The sequence below is a fragment of the Pteropus medius genome, unplaced genomic scaffold (assembly GCF_902729225.1).
Source record: "Pteropus medius unplaced genomic scaffold, Ma_sr-lr_union100, whole genome shotgun sequence".
Lineage (NCBI taxonomy): Eukaryota > Metazoa > Chordata > Mammalia > Chiroptera > Pteropodidae > Pteropus > Pteropus medius.
This window is the reverse complement of record NW_024350919.1, coordinates 190,884-212,388: the sequence shown is the minus strand read 5'-3', so window position 1 is coordinate 212,388 and position 21,505 is coordinate 190,884. Positions and strand designations below refer to the sequence as shown.

The window sequence follows — 21,505 nt, the reverse complement described above, 5'->3', positions numbered from 1 at the left end:
GGGCCGAAGGCCAGAGCGAGCCAGCAGGGATGCGGACGCGGCCAGGACAGGGGACACCGCCCAGACACGAAGGGCTCAAGGTGCCCCCGACCGACACTCGGCGCTCGGCGGGCAGAAAGGGCGCGAAGGGCACGAGGCGCGGTTTCCTCAGCCTCACGGACGAGGGGCCAAAGGGCGGCAACACCAGCGCGGGGCAAGGGCCAGGACGGCGAAGCTGGGCGGGGCAGCCGCGGGGCAGCACCAAGGACCAGGAAGAGGGCAGTGACGCCTAAGCTGCCCACTCCGGCGCTCTGAGACCGTGAGACCCCGAGGAGCATGTCAGCACCCCGCCGCGAAGTGCGGTCCTGGTGCGTCCGTCCCATCCCCAGACCCTGGTGCACAGCTCCCCTGAGCTCCCCCCATCTGTACCCCAAACTGCCCAGGGCCCGTGGGGCAGGCAGGGGGATAACCACCGCGGCTGCCAGCAGAGCAGGGTGCCGACAGGCCAGAACCACGAAGCAGCTTTGGGGCCGGTCCCCGACACGCGCTGGGCCACAGAGAGAGAGCCACCGGTGGCCAGATGTCACCCTTCACTCTCGAATGCCAGCACTGCGGACCAGGCTGTGTGTGCAGAGCAGGGAGGAGACTCTGGCCCCTGATCACGCTGTGGACCTGGCCAGGACCCTGACCCCACAGAGCCTCTGTGACAGTCTGGGAAGAGCGAGTGGGAGCGCAGGGGCACTCCCCACAGTGGTGGGTTCCCGCAGGGCCAGTCAAGGTGACAGATGCAGGGGCGGGGTTTATGGAAGGCAGATCTCAAGCTTAAATATTTGTGCTACTCCTCTGGTTTATGCTGGCAACTAAGACCAAACACACTCAGACACACATTTTGGTTAATTCAGTCTTATTAAAATTGGCAGTTTGTCACCACACACGTATAGCTTGATAGTACAGGCTATTTTATTTTTTGCATTTTATCTTAATTATTTCCTAATTGAAATAGTAAGCTAAGACAGTAGAACTGTAAAACCACATTAACGAACTACATAATCAAAGCAATAATTTTTTAAAGATTGGAACAGAATTGTGAAACTGCACTTCAATCCCATAACATAGTAAGCCCCCTCCACAAACTCAACTTATTATAATCAAGTTTATAAGTTATTTGATAAAACCTAATTTACAAACCAGCCGTAGGTGTTCTCTACGCTGCCTCCGGGTCCTCTAGAACGGTTACAACGAACCAGACGTTTCTGCAGGACGCGGATCAGGACAGGGATGCCTGGAAGCTGAGCGATGAAAACCAGGGCTTTTCCTTAGCCCCTCCTTGTCCTAGAGCGACCCGACAGCGCCACCTGCTGTCCAGAGCCATCGGCTCAGTGACCGAAAGAGGCCCTCTGGCCTCGCCAGGCCAGCTGTGGGCGCTGGCCTGTAGCTCATCGCATGGTCTCAGTGTTGTCACACACAAACGATGTCACAGGCACCAACGTCAGACAGGCTTGTGGCCACAGATCAGGACACCTGCTTGGGCGAGAGGGCCTCTCCGGGATGATGGAGGTGCGCCAATCACACACGTCCGTCAAAACACATCAAACTGCACCTTTAAAAAGGGTGCGTTTTACCGTATGTGAGCTACACCTCAATAAACCCAGCTTCAGAAACCAGAACCGCAGAAAAAACTGTGTAAGACAATCATAGCCTCGATTTGAAGCAAAATGGACATGTAGATCAGAAGAATGAACGGATGTCTTCCCAGACTGGCAGTGACGGAAAGGAAGCATGTGGTTCCTCCTACAACAAGCAGACAAGGCCGAAGCACTAACGTCACCGGCCCTGTCACCGTGCCACCCCCGCCGCACGGGGGAAACGGGCAGGGAGGCGGGCCACGGGCCCAGGACGGCCAGGGTCTGAACTCAGCCCGCACCGTTCCCACAGCTCCGCAGGAAAGAGGTGGAACCCAACCGAAGGGCACGATCCAGCGGTAAAGGGGACCAGCGCACAGCGTGGCATGTGGCGACCAGAGTGCGCTGAGACCGCGATGCCCGCAGGAAGTCCTGGCGCGGCCTGCGGAGCGGGAGATACGGCCGCGTGCACCGCTCCACGCTCCTCGGGGAAGGCCATTCGTCACCCTGCTGCCACAGACGCCACGTGTGGGTCTGACACCGACTGGACCATGGGCACAGAGCAACATGAAGTTTCGTACTTCACCTTCATCTTAGCCAAAAGGCCGAGAAGCGATAATCTCTTCTTCGATAGGGTAAAAAGAACTAGGGAAACGGAGCGGACAGAGGCCCCACCAGTGCAGAGAGGAGGTGACGGCGGGAGGCTGAGCACATCACGCGCCTGACGCGGTGTGGAGCCAGGAGACGTCTGAGGTCCAGGGGACAGGAAACAGGCAAGCACGCGGAGGGCTGAGACAACCAGCAGGGGCCCGAGGCTGCCCACGCCCCTGGCTGACCCCACGCTCCTCCCCAAGCCCCTGGCCCCTGCCCCCTTCACCAGGGACGCTGCAAGAGTTAGATATGCATTTTCTCAGTCTCTTTTGTGACTACAGCTGGCCACCCCCCGCACAGTTCTGGCCAACGAGACATAAGTGAAAATACGCTGGAGGCTTCTGGGATGCCTCACTGAAAACGACAAACATGGGCCATACTGCCCGCTCCTTCCCAGTGCTCCATGTTCTCTTGCGTGGACAGAGAGCTGGGTCACTCCACTGTCCCCGACAGGCAAGGCATCACAGAGGCGCCTCCTCCCCGTGCACGGACCTGGGTGAGATGGCTGTGCAAACTGACTTATACCCGGAGTGTCCTCTTTGAAAAGGGGTCTCATCCTATGGGCCTTCTGGAAGGAGGAAGGGTTGCTCTGTCTGGTGCCACCCCCAGGGAGCTGGGTTGGTCCACACTGTGCCTCACAGGGTAGGACGTGAACAGTCTAATGGGCCACCAGCGTGGCAGCTTGTGGCCGGACATAACGAAGCCACCCCAGGGGCCACACTGCTCGCTAGGCTAGAGCAGCAGAGCCACTGGGAGCCATCTGAACTGTGGAGTGACAGGGGCTGCTGGGGAGGCTTGTCCCATGAGGGAAGCCACAGACAGAGCCTTCCTGCCCTAGGGTTGCTCCAGACCTGGGAACTTGCGAGACATGCTGCGTGCTGGCGTCACCTGTGGAACTGATGCCAAGGAGCTAGGCCAGCTGGCATAGAGACACCGGCTCGGTAGGTTATTTTGGCCAACAGATCACTTGAAAGAAAACAACGCTGAGTTTTTGTCACAACATACCCAGAGTTCAGAACTCGGTGGCACTCTGACCCACACCATGCTTGCGCACTGGCTGGTGTCACAGAGCTGGAGGGCTCTCCCACAGCCAGTGTGCCCCGCACTGTGCCGGTGCAACTCCTGCTCCGGGGCCCGGTGCTGCTTCAACCAGGAGCTGGCGTGACAGTGGGTGACACCTGGTAGGGCGTCTGTGGGAACTGCCTCCACAGTCCCTCTGGTTCCGGGCTGCCCCGGACAGCCCCTCCACAGCGCCATCCTGCCACCACCTCCTCCCCTCAGCCAGGGCTTTGACAGACCCCGGTGCCTGGTCAGCCCAGTCCAGTGGCCGTGGACCGTGGCAGTGGTGCCTCATGGTGGCCATGTGCGGAAGCGATCTGGACTTCACAGTGCGGAGACTCCCGGCACTCTGCGGGTAGAGGGCACTGCTGGGACAAGGGGGACGTCCCTGCTCGGAGGGACTCTGTGGGGTGTGGGGCACTGCAGCCACGCCCAGACCGCACCCACGCTCAGGTGTCGCGGCACACTCACCACTGCCCCGGTTCCCACGGTCCCCCCGGTCCCCCGCGGGCCCATCCGCAGCCCTGCACGGCTCCCGACGCCAGCGGGCTGCGCAGCAGGCTCGCAGCATGCGGTGCCGGAACCTGCCCGGGCACAAGCGCGTCACCGGGTTGTTGGGAGGCGTCAGATGGCGGCATGAGCGTGAGCGTGCAAACGGGCCTGGCCTGCCACGAGCAGCGGAATGCAGGCCCCTGCTTGCTTCTGTGGGGGGCCACACGCGGTGGTCACCGCCACACCTCGCGGGGCGCCACCGGGCGTGTCCCTAGGCCCCGCGCCAGCTCCGGGCCCAGAAAGGCTGATTTCACGTCACCAGCTGAGCTCAAAGGGGATCTGTGGCTGAAGAGAAAACTCCACCCGCTGGCACGAGCCACGGAAAACGTAACCGGACGTCGCCCTTCCCGAGGTACGGCCCGGGAGCCAGCGGAAAGGCGTCAGCTGAGGATCCAGCCAAAGTCCGCCCCAGGCCCCGGACGCGGGTTCACCGATCCCCCGACATTCGGAGCCTCTCCAGGCACGAGCTCCAACCCGGGGGGGCCTGGGGGGGGTCGGACTCAGCGCATCTGGCTCCCCGGAGACGCCCCGCCCACGTGGGCACCGCCCCTCCCTCGGCCACGCCCGCGGCCCTGGGGACAGCCAGGCACCCGTCACATGGGCGGCAAGGAAGGAGTGGCTGCGGGGACACACGGGGGCCTTTCCAGTGTCCAGCAGCCCCTGCCCACCCCCTCATGCGAAATGCCCCTGAAGGTCTGAAGCGCAACCTTCTCGAGGCAGCCACGCGGCAGCGCGCGCCCCCCACAGCACGCTGTTCGTCTCCACCCCTCTAAAGGGACTGAGTCGTGTGCCAGTCACCAAAAGAAAGTGCCAAACAGGTATTCATTTGACCACTTCAAAAGGCGCGACCCCTCGCTGTCAAGCCAAACGCGGGCAGGTTGGCGGGTTCGCACTCACCCTGCGGCTCCGAGCTCGCGTCCGGCGGATCCCGGGCCTGTGCGCGCGCACGGTGGAGAGGGCGCTGCGTGCACGCGCTTCGGCCGCTCCTCGGGCTCTGGGCGCCCAAGCCGGGGGGCTGCACTCTGCGGCACAAAAAGACCCAATTACTTTGCATTCCTGCCCCCCGATATTAGGCGCTTTTCAGCCGCTCAGACATGAACGCTGACAGGAAGTACCCCCTTAAACATCCTGTCCCTCAACACAAGTTTAAATTACTTTTAATGTGTTCCTATGACTTTTTAAAGCTGAACCCCACAATTCATCACGCCTCATCCCACCTGCCACGGCAGGAAAGACGCCCACGGAACACCCAGCACCCTCCTCTGCTCCGACGCGCGGGCCGGGTGCGCCCGGGCACTCCTGCGCACGCACCTGCCCGATGTACGCGTGGGCGCGAGGCCGACAGACGCACACGCGCCCAGCGCCTCCCAGTCCGCCCAGGCTGAGCGGTCACAGGCCGACCGCGCTGGCGGCCGAAGGCAGTGAGACATCGCATGTCACTTCCCAGGGGCAGCTTCCCCTAGCAAGTCGCCAATACACTTTCAAAACCCAAATATGTCATGTTAATGTTTCCTTTTCGCAAAAAACTGACATCCAAATGGGAAGTCTTCGGTAGAGCCTCGAGCTAAGGTCGAGGGGAGGAAAGGGCGGGTCCCAGAGCGGGTACTGAAGACGGAGGCCACAGTGCAGACAAGGTGTGTCTGAGCCCCAGGGGGCCTCACAGCAGGTCCTCCGTGGTGAGAACTGGCTCCTGACCCATCTCCCAGCTGTGACCCCTTGGGGTCACCTGCATGGTGTTTCGGGGCTCTGCCAGGACCGTCTCAGCTGTGATGGAACCAAGGAGCTGCTAGACGATTCACCACGTGACAACTGGCGACCTAAGAGTGGAGTTCTAAGACGCTGTGCTGCAGGCGAGCCCGAGAGAGGGCGCGACAGGCAGTGGAGGTCGTCTCTATCTTGCACGAGACTCGGAGAGTGACCGAGGGGGGAAGCACGCAGGAGCTGTGCCGTGGGGCGAGCAGGCCAGTCGGGGGACCGCCGAGCTATGATCCTGCCCCCCTCACCTCGCCCAGACCACCCCATGAAACAGGCAGAGGATGTGGCAACCCAAAACCTGGCAGGGGGGCCGGAGGTAGGATGGGCGAGCAGAGAGCCCAACGGCGGGTGGCTCCGTGGCCTCCCGCTCCCCACACGTGTGTGCAGGCCCAGCTGCAGCCCAGCCCACCGCTTTGCCTGAGCCTTGTCCTGCTCAGTTCCCCTGGGCTTGGGACGTCCCCCGGAAAACAGTGGGACCCCAACTGAGTCAGGCTGGAAGGGCTCCTACCAGGGGTTCACATCCGAAGGTCTATCAACATGGCGGGGGGTGGGGGGGAGTCCGATGCCGCAGCCACACGGGGCCGTGCAGGACACATGCCCTGCGGACCAGCAGCGAGCCCAGGCTGGCCTGTGTTCAACGAGTGTGTCACTCGCCACCAGACAGACTGCGGGCCAGTAACCGCCATACGTATTAAATGAAGCAACTGCGTTTCCTTCCAAAGTCACATTTACCACTATAATTTAACTGGAGCGAACATCAGGGCCGCACTCTGCTCGCAGGTAAGTACTCTCCAGTTGGACCTTGCAGGTGCACAAGACCATCGTGTGAGTGTACCATTAAACAAAGGTGTTCCACGGAGCAGGCTCTCTGACGTTTAGAGATGCCAGTTATTTCAAGACACAAAGGCTCGATGTGCTCAAGACTAGTGGTCGACAGGTAAGCAAGTTGCTGAGGAGGCGAGGACCAGGAGCCCGCTCCTTGACTCCTGACAGCGTCTCCTGCTTTCAGTGCTGAGAACGGGCGCTCCCCACGGAAGGATGGAGGGGTGTGAGTGGGGCCAGAGTCACAGAGCCCAGGGCTCAGGAAGGGTAGGAGGCCCCTCACAGAAACAGACATGGAAAGGCAGCCAAAGTGGGAAGACAAAGAAGCAGAAATTGCATGAGAGAAGAGAACAGAGAGCCAGATGCGATGGACTCAAGTAATCTAACAGACGCAGAGTTCAAAACACTGGTCATAAAGATGCTCGACAAACTTTTGAGAACTGCAGAGAACTCCAACAAAGAGAAAAAACATAAAAATGGAAATGGAAATTATAAAGGGGAACCAGTCTGAAATGGAAAACACGTTATCTGAGATGAGAAATGTATTAAATGGAATAAACAAAGTGAATAAAGAAAAAGATCAAATGCTTTATCTAAAGGACACGCAATCAGAACGGCAAGAGATAAGATGCCAAGACTATAAAAATAACTTAAGAAGAATATGGGACGCTATTAAGGGTCCAAAGATCCATCTGATTGGCGTAACTGAAGAAAATCAAGATGTTGAACAGCTGTTTGAAGCAATAATGATGGAAAACGTCCCTAACCTAGTGAAGGAAATGGACATAAAACCTCAGGAAGCTCAGAAAATTCCAAAAATCAGGGATCCGAAGAGGCCCACACCAAGACACATCATGATTAAAAAGCCAAATATTAAATACAAAGAAAGAATATTAAAAGCAGCAAAAAACAAATACTTACTTACTTATAAGGGAACATCTATAAGACTGGAGCTGATTTCTCAAAAGAAACTATGCAGGACGGGAAGGGCCTGGCAAAAAACATTCGACAGGACAGAGACTCAGGATCTACAACGAAGAATAACTTATCCAGCAAAGCTATCATTTAGAGATGAAGGACAGATAAAGAGCTTCTCAGACAAAAATAAGCTAAAGGAATTTATCACTACCAAGGTAGTATTATAGGAAATGTTGGAGAGACTTCTTTAAGAAGAAAAAAACAGGAATCAAAAACAGGTATCAAAAACAGGAATAAAGAACTGTCACAACTACATTCCTATTAATAAGTACCTCAAATGGAAAAGAATTAAGTGCTCCAACCAAAAGAAAGTGGCTGAAAGAATAAGAAAATAAGACTCCCACATATGAAGAGGATGGAAAATGATATTGCTTTAATGGACCTAGAAGTTATTCAAGTCAGACAAAGATAAACACTATATGATTTCTCTTATATGCAGAATCTAAGGAATAAAAAGAAAAAACTAATCAAAAACAGACTCACAAACATAATGGACAATTTGGTGAACAGGGGTGGGGTTTGGGGGGCTGGGAGAATGGGGTGAAGGGTTAAAGACATACAAATTAGTAGCTGACGGGTGGTTATGGGGACGGGGAGCATGGCATAGGGAATGCAGTCAGCATTATTACGTTGGGTAGGTGGAGAGCCAGAGGAGGGAGGGATCGTCGTACGAACTAGATATATGTCTGACCAATGTATAGTATACATAAAACTAATTGAAATTTAAAAAAAAAAGAAAAAAGAAAGAACCACCCAGTTTCCGGAAGCATGGCCCTGAGGGCTCTGTGGGCAATGGCTGGAGGGGTGAGACCAGAAGCTGGGAGGACAGTAGGGGGCAGAGAGATGGCAGAGATGGGCGTCAGAGACCTCTCAGGTGTCATGGGCAGGGCTCGGTGACAGGCAGTCCAGGTGGAGGAACATGATGAACCCACTGACTCTGAGGGTCCCAGCTCCGTCGAAGGGGCGGATTGAATTCGATAACCGGCATGCAGGAAAATGCAGGACGTTTGGAAGATGGGCAAATTCACCTGTCCTGCCTGTAAAGGCCCCCAAAGCACCTGGCTGTGGTGGCTGCTACTGCACTGTGGACAATGACAGAGCCTGCCCTGGAGAACCAAAGGCCCAAAGAGTCAGCTGGGAAGCGTGAGAGCGAGTGCGTGGGGAGAAAGAGCTGCCGACCCCAAGTCCTAGACCCACAGGGCCTCTTCGCAGCGAGAACAGGAAGATGTTTCAGACAGGTAACGGCTGGGACGGCTCGCCAGTAGCACACCCTCCCTAGAAACCCTGAAGGGTACGTGTCAGGAGGAAAGGGACCTGCAGAGAGTCGGAACCAAAACGAAGATCAAAGCACGTGGCACGTGGAGACACAGATGGTCTGCGTAGGAACACAGACCTCACATGCTGCGGAGAAGGCAGGAGGGGCGCTTCCCGACGCTCCTCACGAAAGGGGGCATACCCTTGGGAGTGAAGCTATCCAGGGTCTTACAGGAATCAAAAGTTAGAGGCCTACTTGTCTTGTAAACAGAGACACAAAATCTAAATCCAGTGGTTTATACAATAGAGCACATCACAACTGAGTTAAATACGTATGCACCAAGGACGCACAGCTGGCTGGGTACTGGGAAGAAGTCGGCGTGCAGAAGCAGCAATGACATATGTATTCAAGAGTGCTTTAACTCAGATGCCTCGATAATTCAAGCCAGTATTTTCCTGAATTTTCATTAGTACGATGAACCTGACACTCTGCCTAAAAAACACACTTAGCCTTAGAGAAATAACTGAAAACAGGAAAAAACAAAGAAGCGGATAAAACGAAAACAAATGTGTCTGCCACTCATGGAAACAGCAAGCACATAAAGGCCCCTACGCCTTCCTCCCGTGGGGACAGCTGTGGAAGGTGCCAGTACGTGCATCACAAAGTAGAGCCAAGGAGAAGGCAGAAAGGGGGCCCGGCCCCGCTGTGAGTGAGTGTCCCCACACTGGGAAGCCCGCCTGGGAGGGTGCCATGAAGGGACACAGCAGCCTCACACACGCACCCGGGCCAGGCACTCGCCGAGGGCATCAGCCCACGAGACAGCACAGCTGCGTACAGAATGGGCGCTGTGTGCCCAGGGCACCCTCATAGTGCAAGGTACACCTTCAGCCTGCACCACTCCCCCAGGGGCTGGGAACTGATCCAAAGCCCAGGCCTCTCCTTGGGACTTAACCATGAAAATCTTACGGCTTTTCTCTGTTCAATACAACTGCAGCTAGTCGATGGTAAGCTACAGAGTGGATTATTATGGGGTGCTAAGATTTGGAATTCATAACCTAAGCTGGGCTGTTACTAGCACTGGCAGAGGTCTAATTCACTCGCAAATACGTGGCTCCCTAGGCTAGCAGGACACCCGCCCGTGGTGGGGGGGCACATGCCCCAGGGGTGCCCGCAGCCTCCCAAAGGACAGTTTGTTACCAGTGCGGGCTAGTTTATCAACTGCTACCATTCTTGTTTTTATAGTTATGATGTTAGTTTGTCTCGTCATTTCACATTAGTTTAATGTGGGTTGTTTGCATATATAGCGATGAAAATTTCATCAGTCTTTTGGGAAACGTAATTTTTCAATAACAAAACAGTATCGTAAGTCATCTCCAACCTTATTGCAAAATAAATGAATGGAGCTTCCCTCCCCGCCCCCGAACTTCGATGAGGTAGTTACATTTAATTTATTGGTGATGTGCTGACTCAGGGTATGTGAAATTTAACTAACTTGTGATACACTATCAAGATAAGTATAATAAAATTACCCAGCTCTTTTTAACTTTACGGAGAGCTGCTACAGAATATAAAATGGTATAAAAGCACAACATGTCTCATGAAGGATTCTACACACGCTGCTGACCCATGGACCTGGCCCATTGACTTTCTTCCCAATTCTTTGATAATGTCAAGCAATTCTTCCACTGGAAAGAAAGAACCGCTGTGGTTACAGACATTCAAGGTACAGGTTTTGCCACCAAGAGCGACCTAAAAACACTTTTAATTCACAATGGCGATAAAGTACACTTCTTTTCTTTCTTCCCAAGACCCTGTCAAAGTGGCAGAAAAGGTACTTTCTGCCAGAAAACAAATCATAACGGTGTTGAAAAAGTACAGAGGGTCCCAGTGCAGACAAGGGCGCACATGTTGTGGTTAAGGCATAAAGCAGATGAAATCAGGTTGACTTAAAGAAGAAACAGCAGTGCGGGATGGGTGGGGGCGGGGGGGGGTGTCCCCAAGAATTAAGAGAGCAGCACTCCGCTCCACAGCCCAAACCTGAGACCGCTTCTCCGAGGACAGCCGGAGGTGTTCCAAGGCGCGAGGCGAGCACGGCCGCCAGGGCTGGAAGAGCAGCAGGTCAGAGCGAAGGCAATTCTAAATCAAATCGGGAGCTGGGGGCGCGGAGAAGCGGACAGTAGGGCGCATGCTGGCGCTCGCTTCTCACGGCGCCGCTGGACCCCGGAAAACAACAGGGACGGCCTTCTGAGTTCCACGGGGAATTCGCGATCCCAGGAGTCTAGACCTAACCGAATTATCAGCCAGTGCGCCGAGAAAGCAAGTCCAAAGTCAGCCAGGCGTTCGGCGGAGAAGTGGCTGAGCAGACGCCCGGCAGAATGGAAAGGAAATGGAGACGGGGACATGGCGGGTCAGGGGTCGCCAAGGCAGCCGGAGCGCCAAGCGCGGGGATCCCGGGACGTGCGCCCAGGCGGGGGTCTCGGGTCGGAGCTGCGTGTTCCGCCTCCTCCGGCCACGCGCTCGCTCTGCGGTGGAACGCATGCGCGCCGTCACGACGCCGCGCGGTGGAACGCATGCGCGCCGTCACGACGCCGCGCGGTGGAACGCATGCGCGCCGTCACGACGCCAGATACTGCTCTGCTCGCGTCGGCATTCCCAGACGAACCACGTAGGGGGAACATAGAAAGCCCAAAGCGGGAAGAGAAGCAGACTGCAACGCTGAAACCGTGTCCACATAAATCCCCAAACGTGGCTCACAGAGACCAGAGCCGACAGGCGGCACTTAGCCCTCACGCGGACCACACACAGCAGTGTGACGTAAAGTCAGGGTGACAGCTCCAAGGACGGCAAACCGGGGCAGGGTGACAGACTGAAACCCTTCGCCTCCGCGCAGAGAGAGACGGAGTCTTTGCCTTCATTTCCACTCACTGCTGGGCCAGAGCGTGTTGCACACCGTGTTCCGGCGCACTCCCGGCTGTCACTCTAGTAACATGAAAGGGGCGCCGTCACCCGCGGGGACTGGGGGGCCTGCAGCGCATCCACCGGGCAGACCGAGGGGTGCTCGTGGCAAGCCGGGGGTGACGCACACCACCTGAGCTAGATAAAACCGGAACTTGTTTTAAAAACTAAATTTTACAGTGAAAGAAAAAAAATAAATGCATCGCTCCTATGAGGGAGGTACCACGTGCCCTTACAAGTCCCCGGTAATGAAAAGGGCACGCCGCAGGCTGATGACGGGCTAGACCTGCGTGTGCCCGTGAGTCCCAGGTACGTGCGGGGAACCCGAGCGTGTGAAGGAGCCCAGACATGTCACAGAAACCCCGGCACGCAGCACGCGCCCGTCCCACGCACACACACACCAACTCTCACGTGCCCACAAGCTGGCCTCGAGTGAGCACAGACGTCACAGGACGAGCCTGAGGGCACAGGGGAAGCGGCCGTCCCTGGGAGAGGAGTGGCCGGAGCGGCCCGAGCGGCACTCCACAGAGCATGCCCTCTGCCTTTCCCCGAGAGATAGGTCCAAGGACCCCAGCAATGCTGGCTGCTGCTCCTGGGGTCGTGGGAGCTGCAGGACCTTCGCTAAAACGTCATTGAACTGTGAACGCTGACATATAAGCCCTTTCTCCATGTGCCTGTCAATCCGTGTAAATCTGTACCACCTCTGGGTGCAGAGGCTGAAGGCCTGCGGACACGCAGGGAACGGCGTCCGCCAGCTGTGGGGTGGGGGTGGGGGGCTCTGGGCACAGAGAGCAGCCGTGCAGGACGCGGACAGAGCGTCACCTACAGCTGCTGCTTGGGCGGTGGGGTTCGAGTCCCCTTTCCCTCTCTTCCTTCCTCGTTCTGCTTCTCTGCAAAGCACACATAGTCCACCATGAGCATACTTTGTTTTTGAATAAAATGTTTAATCTCTTAAAAGAAACTCGGAAATCTAAGAACCGTTCTTGAAAGGCTCGGTCCAGCCAAAGGGCAGGGAGGACGAGCACAGGGGCTGCCAGGGCCCCGACCCCTGCGTCGAGGCCCGATCCCAGCCTGGTCTTGTACAGGGGAGAGGCAGTGCCAGCACGCAGCTGGACGTGGGGGAGCTGTGACTTGGGGACACGGACAGATGTGGAAGAGGACACCTTACCCAGCACCCCTCGGAGTGCTACCTTACCCCCAGCACCCACCTCACACAAAGGGCCTGTCTCCGCCAGTGCAGAGGCACAGTTCCTGACGCAGAGTGGTGACAAAGCACGAACCACTCCAGCTCTTGGCTTTGCAGAAAAAAAAACAAAGGCCCCTCAAGGAGAAGTCGGGGACCCTAAATTTAACTAGGCGGATATCCTTGCCCCACGTCTGCTGAGCCACTCACACCCTGAGCAAGGCCGCGGCTCCTGGGCCCCCCACCCACTGCGTGCCACACGCCGGCGTTTCAGAGCCAGTGCCTTCCAGATGAAAGCGGAAAAAGCACACGACTTCTGCAAGAATCCTTGGGTTTAACTAACATAAATGAAAAAAGATGCCTCAACTGTTAAAGAGTAAACATGCCCAGTTCGAAGCCCAAGACCCAGGAAGGGCAGCAATCATGCTGAGGGTGCTGGGAAGTCGGGCCTGACAGTGGCCAGAGTCTGAGGGAACACCAGCAGCCCCCTGGAAACCGCACGCGGCCAGGCTGCGTGACCCAGGCCCACCGCAAAGCCGGCGACCACCCTGGCTACGAAAGGCTTCACGGCACACCAGGGCCCCTGGAGCTTTGATAGGTGGCACTAGGCCCCTGACGGCCACTCACTGTCTCCTGGCCACCACCAGATGAGCTCAAATGTCTGGACGTGTGTGGACTTGCATTTCCAGGATGAAGGAATGCGACTAAGTTTAACACGCTGTTTGTCCACAGGTGACTGGTCACTTACCTCTTCCAGGGCCCTTACAAAGCCGGTGCGTGAGTGGACAGCGGCTTCAGAGCTGGGAGAGGCGCACCCCCAAAGACCACCCTGCTTTGCGGCTGCTGCTGTGAACAACCCGAGGACCCTCACCAAGCCAGCACGGGGGGTGGGGGTGGGGTGGGCGGTGCCTCTGCTGGAACCACGTGACCTGCAGGCCAGGTTCCTGTCACTTTGGCCACTCCCTCTGCACCTTGGGCCTGCCTTCCTGCCACCCACAGGGGGCCTCACAGGGACAGAATGAAACCCGGCAGAGTGCCACCCCTTCCCCCCAGCACTGACCACACCCCTGCCACCCAGTACTGAGCCAGCCAGAGCCCAGGTGCGCTCCTCACCAGCAGACGTGGAGTGACGATGGCTGGCCTGTCACGATGGGATGCCGTGCATCTCACGCCCCACCTCCGCCACAAAGGCTCCACCACACAGCCCTGCCGCCAGAGCCCGCGGTCCAGCCCCTCGGAGGCCACCGCACAGGCCACGTCCGCCCTGCGGGGACAGACGGCCGCACCCTGGTGCCTCTGGGAAAACGAACGCCACGCAGGACGCGTCCCAGGTGGGTCTCGGTCCCCGTGGGAGGAGGTCCCAGCGATCCCGATGCTCGTCACGGGTGCAGCGACACAAGCGCGGAGCCCGTGTCCTCCCGACCCACCTGACACGCGAGCTCCCTCCCGTGCTGGGCCGGTGTGCCCGTGTGCCGCCTCGGCGCCTGCCTGCCTCCTCGGCGAGGAACCGAGAAAGCCCCAAGCGGCCCGGGGCCCGGCCGCCGCCTGGTACGAAGGCACCAGCAGGTCACTCCGGCTAGCCCGCTGAGGGAACGCGTCCCGCAGCGCCAAGTGCGATGGCCCGGTGGCCTCGGCTGGCACAACCCAGGAGCCCCCCAAGTGCGCGGCAGTCCCCGGTACAGGGTCTGCGAATGTGGCCCACGGCGGCTGCAGACCGCCCGCGAGAGCTCAGGCCGGCAGGGAGTGCGCAGGGCGGCAGGCGAGCTGCCTGACCCAGGCCACGCACGCAAGGGCTCGCTGGGCCGGGACAGGGTCACGGAAGCAAGCCCACTTTCAGGCGGGTGACGTTAAAGGCACCTCAGGCGGACACCATGATGTGGCAGCGCTCGCTCTGCAGACGAACCCACTGGCCAATGGAGGGACGGGCTTCAGAGAAAGTGCCACCTGGCCTCTCTGCCCTCGGGGCCTGCCCAAAAGCAGGCGGGAGGCGCTGGGAGTGGGGGGAGGGCGACCCTGGCCCACACACCGCGAGCTGCACCGCCACGCCATCCCCGGCAACGGAACCGGCCGGAGGACGAGGCATGACCACTTAGACGTCCTGCCTCCCTCGCCAGCCATCTCCCTGCGGCCCGCAGGCCGGTTGGCAGTGGCTCAGGGGACACACGTGCACCAAGGGCCCCCAAGGGGCTGTGGTGCAGGGGACATACGTTCCCTTATAACTCGCGTGTCACCCTTCACCCTCCTGGGGCCGCTCTGGGTCTGGGATCAGAACTGGGGCCATGACCTGTCCACCAGGACGCCCGGTCTGCCCGCCCTGGGCAGCAGCTGCTACTCGCAGGCCCTCTGCCTCACAAACGTGTCCCTATCCAAGCAGCAAACACAGGGTCACCTCCTTTAACACAGCCCGCGCCCAAAGCAGAGGGTCTGCAGAGGCTGCCGGCTCCTCCCCTCTGCCACGCCACACCAGGCGGGTCACCGGGAGGAAGGCGGGCGATCCGCCAGCCCCGCACCCCTTCCGCCTGGCAGGCTGCATTTAGAACAGAGTCAGCTGTCACGGGGCAGCTCTGTGGGGGATGACCGGGCCCGCCCCATGGCTGGGAGCAGGAGAGGAGCCTGCGGGGCCCAGAGCTGTGAGCGAGAGAGGCCGCCAAGAGCCACAATGCGTCTCCAGGGAACTTTCCACATGTATATTAAGGTCATGAAGTATTTATGCCTCTTAAAGAACTAAATAGAACAGCCCATTCCAGTGAAGACGCCAAGATGCAGTTCAGAGACGATGAGGCAGTTTGTTTAACTCACTGTGCTGTTCTTTCGGAGGCGAGATGCAGGGACGAGCTGAGCTGTGCACAGAGCACGCCCCACGCCCACTCCCTGCCCTGCTCACCCAGGTGTTCGCCGGGCACTGTCGAAAGGGCTTCAAGGGGAGGTCAAAGCAGGCACTAAGCACATAACGGAAGGGCCCAGGGGGTGAAAGCTGGACCTGCAGAGACCACCAGCAGCACCCACAGGACGGTAACGGGCAGCGAGACCATGGCGCCCAGTGCGGCGGGAGCCTGGCACGCCCACCGGCCGCTGGGACCACTGCACCACCCGGGCCACCTGTGAAGGCTGAACTCCTTCACCCAAAAGCGAGGTGGCGCTGGGGGGCCAGGCTGTGGGGGAGGTCCGGGGGCGGAGAGAGGTCCACTGCGGGGGCTCTGCTGCCTCCTCTCAGCCCGCGTGCCCCCCACCCATCAGCCACTTCCTTTCAAGCGAGGCCCATCTCCCATGGAGGGTGCCCACCCAGCTGGCCCAGCCGGGAACGGCTGGCACCACGCTCGGGGGGCACACACCCGAGCACCCTTCCTGCCACAGCTCCGCTCATCCGGGTCAGTGTGTAAGCACTGAGCCACCCTGCAGCACAGGCAGCAGAGAACCCCAAGCCAGCACTCCTGGTGGGACAAGGCGCAGTCTGCAGGGAGGGGCCCGCAGGCCCAGGGGGCCGCACTGCTGTGCACACAGGTGCACCCCAGTCCCCAACGCCTGGGCTGGGGACCCAGGCCCTAACCAGTCTGGGCGGGGCTGTCCACTTCATTATAAAATCTCTTCCAAAGGGCACTGCCTATGAGCCAGAAGGGGACCCGCCAGGAACCTGCTCTCTGCAGCAGCCCCCACCCACCACCCGCAGGCCAGAGCCCGGCTCACAGAGTGCTCGGGTGTGGGCCTGCCAGGTGTGTGCGGGGCGGTGTGCATGTGTGCGTGTCCGCATGTTTGCACGCACACACGTACACGTGCATTCATTATTTTCGCCTGTTTTCCTACAAGGTCTTGGTCTTTCCCCTGCAATTTTTTAAATATTTATATGTTGCTCGGAGCTGATCTTCCTGCCTTCAGATCTTACAGTGTTTTTGTTGCTTTGTTCTTGGTCAAGCAGAACTTTTTCATTCTCGCCCTGTTTTTTAATCCGACCACCTTTTCTTCTGTCGAACCCGAATGCCGAGCTGTGTGTTTAGAAGCCTTCCCCAGCACGGGGGTCACGTCCCCGCTGCAGCCACTGTCTGTCTGACCCCCGAACGGCCTCACCTTCTGCGTTTCGCTCTCTGGCCCTGTGGAGCGTGTTCTTGTTTGTGTGTGGCAGAAATTTCACGCTGCTTTTCTACAAAGTGTCCAGATGTCCCCAGATCCCTTATTAAAAGCCCATCTTGACCTGGTGATTTGGGAGACCACCTGGGGCGTGTGCCGGAATCCCATGTGACCGGGCTCGTTCTGAACGCCCGGTCCCACAGGCTGTCTGTGGGTCGTCACCACGCCATGCCACATGCAGTGGCTTTGCCGCCGTCCTCACGTCTGCCTGGCTGGTCTCCGCCTCTCGGCCCTCCCTCTGCACACCGCCCGAGGTATTCACGCATGCTTGTCTTTCCATGTCAATTTTATAATCAACGTGTCCAGCCCAAGAGGAAAACATGACTCTTGTGGTCACATTTTACTGGACTCATATTAAATTTGTAAGTTAACTTAGAATAGCATCTAAATGACACTGCGACATCCTACCCCAAAATGAGGTATGTCCTTCCACCTGCCAAGGCCACTTCTGTGTATTCCTGGAGAGCTTTTTAGAATTTCCTTGGCTACGTTCGTACCATGTGTGTGCCTAGAGCCTCACCTCGATCGCTGCTGCCGTAAGGGGACTGACCCTCTGTAATGCCTCCTGGGTATCGTGGGTGCGAGGGTCGCGTGACGCCCACGCGCTGTGTCTGCTGCCCTACAGGCTCTCCCCCACCGGGGCTGCTCGCCTTGCTGCCCGGGGCAGTGCCATGTGGAACATCCCCCACGGCGGGCCATGCTCCCAGACGCGACTGCAGTTCTGCCATTTCTGGGACACTGCAAACATGTCCTCTGACCTCTTCGAGTAAATGCTACGCCTCTGTCTTTTGTCCTTTCCTGGACCTGCCTGGTGGGAACGTTAGGGTCCCCGGATGATGTTCAGCTCAATCGCACGTTAGGGTTTTGTGCAAAGCCTGCCCCCTCTCCCGAAGTCCCTGAGTCCAGCACGCACTTCTGCTGCGGGTGGGTGGGGGGAATGGACGAAGAGCACCCACAAATTTATTCCGCCACATTTGTTTTCAGCAAAGCCATCTTTGCCCTTCTGGCTCTTGCTTAAACCTTCAATAAGATTTTTCTCACAGAGAAAAACAAAACTTCCTTCTAGGACAAACTGAATGACTGACATTTGTGGGCCACGAAAAGAGATTTTTAGGTATCTAAATGTTACTTTTTATTAGAATTAGAAACAAATAGAAAACATGTTTCTGAATTGTATTTCGTTACTCAGTATCCCAACGGTCGTATATTTGGCTTCCTGTTGCACCTTCGGCCGTGTCTGTGTCACTGGTGTCCATGCACGTGTGACCCCTTTCACCTGGCTAGCATCTGGCTTGGTGTACCTTCCACTGGAAGGGCCCTAACCTACCACAGCTGGCACTAAGCAGGCTAAACCTTTTTCACATTGCTGGGAAAATTTATTTTTAATTTGTTGTTCTAATTAGTTCTCAAGCCACTCATGCTTAGGGTAATCCGAGACAAGGGACAGTGAAAGCACCCACGGCCTGTGGCTTCCCCAGCGCTCTGCGGGGCTTCCCTGCGCGGACCCGTGTCTCGGAGACGCAATTTGGGCGTCGCAGCACCCACGTCGATGGGGACCTCGTCTCTAGGTCACGCAGAACACAGACAGCGGCATCGCCAGCAAACAGACCGTCGGCCCACATTCCTGGACGCGGGCCCACCACGGACAGCAGCTCAGCCCCGGCCTGGACGGCGGGGCTCCCCCACACCTGCGAGGGCAGCGAGTCCGAGTCCCGCGTCTGGGTCCCATAGCCTCCCACACCCCGCACGCGTTCAGGAGGGAGGCGACACCTGAGATGCACCCAGGTGGACAGGAGCAGAGACAGCAGCACGGGACTGTCTGCCTGCAGTGCCCCGCACGCGTCCCTGTCTACGAGGACCGGCTCCTGGGGCTCCCGCTCAGATATGTGCGGTCCTTCGTGGTCTGGGGCCTGCCGGGGCTGTGGGCAGTGGCCGGCCAGTCAGGAGCCTCTGCAGGAAATGCAGGAGCAGGCCGTCGTCCCTTCTGTCACCCTGATGAGGCCAGAGTGAAACCAAACACTCCTCTCAAAGATCACCAATGACACGGTCAAATATTAAACGGCAGGGACCAGCGACGCAACTCAAGACTTAACCGCAGAATCAATCACTCAGGGAGGCCCAAAAAGCTCACCCACCTTGCTGGACTGTCACACCCTGCCCGCTGTTTCTCCCCGATTTCCGAGGTCACAGTCGGTGTGTGCCCTTCATCTGGGAGTGTTTCCCGCAGGGAAAGTGCCAACTTGCATTAATGCCATGTAACTGAGACTCCTCCTGGACAGCGGTCACCCCAAAACCCACGGGCGTGAGCCCAGGGGACTAGGCTCTCGGGCTGCCCCCAGGCTGCCCCCCAAAACTCCTACTCAGCACTTCTGACACCGTCTGCTTTGAGCCCCATGTGGAGTCCCCTGAAGCACTGTCTGACTCGGCCAAACGGACGGCCTCGCCTCCGCTAGGGCTACCTGCCCATGGTGAGGCAGCAGCTGCTCGCCAAGCCCGAGACTCCTCCTTGGAGGCCACGCTCCACAGCCTTTGCGCCCCGCCGCCCCCCCTCCCCGGAACCTGGCCCCACCTGGGGCTCCTGGTGAGCAGGTGCCCTGGATGGAGGCACGTACTCTTTAGGGTGACAAACAAAGGTGATGAATCTACAAAGACAACCAAGGGGATAATCAAGAGGAAGTTGGGATGGTACGTAGGGCAAAGGATGAGGACACAAAAGGACCTTCTAAGGAATTATTAGCTTTTTCAAAACACTATTGTTTAAAATAGACTTTATTTTTGAGAACCATTTTAAATAGAAACTGACATGACAGCACAGAGATTTGCCACACCCACACGTGGTGTCCCTGTTACCAAAGTCCTGTGTTAGCAGGTGCATTTGTCACAATTAATGGGCTGCTATTAACACATAAGCACTAAGCTCAAATTGCCTCGGATCTGACTTAATGTCCTTTTTCTGTCCAGGACACCACACACGTCACTCCTTGGGTCTCCTCTGGGCCGTGACAGTTTCTCAAGCTTTTCTCGATGATGGTCTTGAGGAGGGCTGCTCAGGTGTTTTGTAGGAAGCCCCTCAGCTGGGATTAGCTCGGAGACCTCTCCTGACTGGACAGTGGATGGGGAAGGGGCTGTCGGGGGAGACCACAGAGGGCCAGCGCCCTGCTTGTCACACCCTGTGCAGGCCCCTGGGGTTGACATGACCCGTCACCGTTGGCGCTGACCACGGCCCCTGACGGAGGCGTGTCCGTCAGGCTCCTCCAGCCCGCATTACCCTTCAGCCCACACTGTCCTGTGCGAGGTCGCCGGGCACAGCCCGCACCTAAGGAGTGTGGCGTGCTCCCCGCCTGAGGACGGGCGGCCTGGAAGCCACCGCGCTGTCTGCGCAGAGGACTGACTGCTCCCCCGCCGCCAGCCACTCACTCGGGTCGGCGTCACCGTGGACGTTTAGACGTGGGGGCACACTTCATTCTCACACTGGCCTTGCCCCAGCTCCGGCCGCTGGGCGCTTTCACTGGCCCTGGGCCCCCGACACAGCCCGCAGTGTGGGTGCCGCCTTTGGTGCAGGCACGTGCTGCCCGCTGGCACGCCCGGCCCAGGCCACCGAGGGCTCTTCCTGGACACCCTGGACAGGCGCCTTTGCCCTGCAGCTTTACACACTCGCTCACTGCTCATTCACAGGGCATTCACGGGGCATGTGGTCACGTCTGAAACACTCTGTGGATGACAGCTCTGCCTACCTCGAATCCATCCTGCTCCTTCTGATGACCGCACCCCACATTTCTTCTGCAGAAATGGATCCCCCCCACTGGACACTGACCAGTAGCCATGCGGGGCGGACTGCCTGAGTGCCTGGCTTGTGGGAGGAAGCCTGAACTTATTCTAATCTACTTGCAGTATTCCCGAGGGTACGATGTAAGAGCGTTTTCAACCCTCATGGGGACCGTAAGTAGGAGCCAGGTCCAGGTGAGGACGATGTCGCCAATACTTCCGAGTTAGAATGAAAACAAGCTTGAGCGAGTGCTCACTCGGGGTGCTGGGGAAGACCCACCTGGCCTGACGGAGCGCGCGTGGGCCCGCCCGGGACAGCTCCTGTCCCCTCCTGCCACAGCTCACGCCGTCCCCTCCCGGGCCATCCCCTCCCGTTCCCCTCACACAGGGGCATCCCAGAAATTCAAGCGTTTGTGCATGAAGTACAGGGCTCGGAATTTTCACAGTTCTGCTCCGGGAGAAAAATGTTACAGCCCTGAAGAGGGCGAAGGTCGCCATAACTTCCGAAAGCAAAAGGTTCCAGATTTTCCCAGGAGATAAGTGACCCTTAGGCTCCAGCACAGGAAGCAGATGTCACACAGAAGCAACTCCTTGGAGAAGTAGCAGAAAAGGTTACTTTCCGGACACACTGAAGGTGGACTTCCCAGGTTTCTACAGCAAAAAGTTTAGGAGGTGCGGGTCCCCAGAACCACTGAAGCTAGGGTTTCCAGAGCGGTGGGAGGGTCCCGCGTCCGGCGTGAGCCCCAAGCCCCCTTGGCCGGTGCCAGGCTGGTGAGGGCGCCAGACTGGAGCGGCGGGCGGTGGGCG

General features: G+C 58.0%; 1 protein-coding gene across 7 annotated transcripts in view; it reads right to left on the bottom strand.

The window, feature by feature from the left end:
* Nucleotides 1–21,505, bottom strand: part of ADARB1 (adenosine deaminase RNA specific B1) — a 96,351-nt gene that overhangs the window by 50,835 nt on the left and 24,011 nt on the right. For 6 of the 7 annotated variants that reach the window (XM_039840064.1, XM_039840067.1, XM_039840062.1 and 3 more), the window contains one exon: nucleotides 4,761–4,885. The exons of the other annotated variant lie outside the window; for it this stretch is intronic. In XM_039840064.1, coding sequence (XP_039695998.1) covers nucleotides 4,761–4,885 — 125 coding nt within the window. The remainder of the gene's footprint in view (nucleotides 1–4,760; nucleotides 4,886–21,505) is intronic. 7 annotated transcript variants of the gene reach the window in all.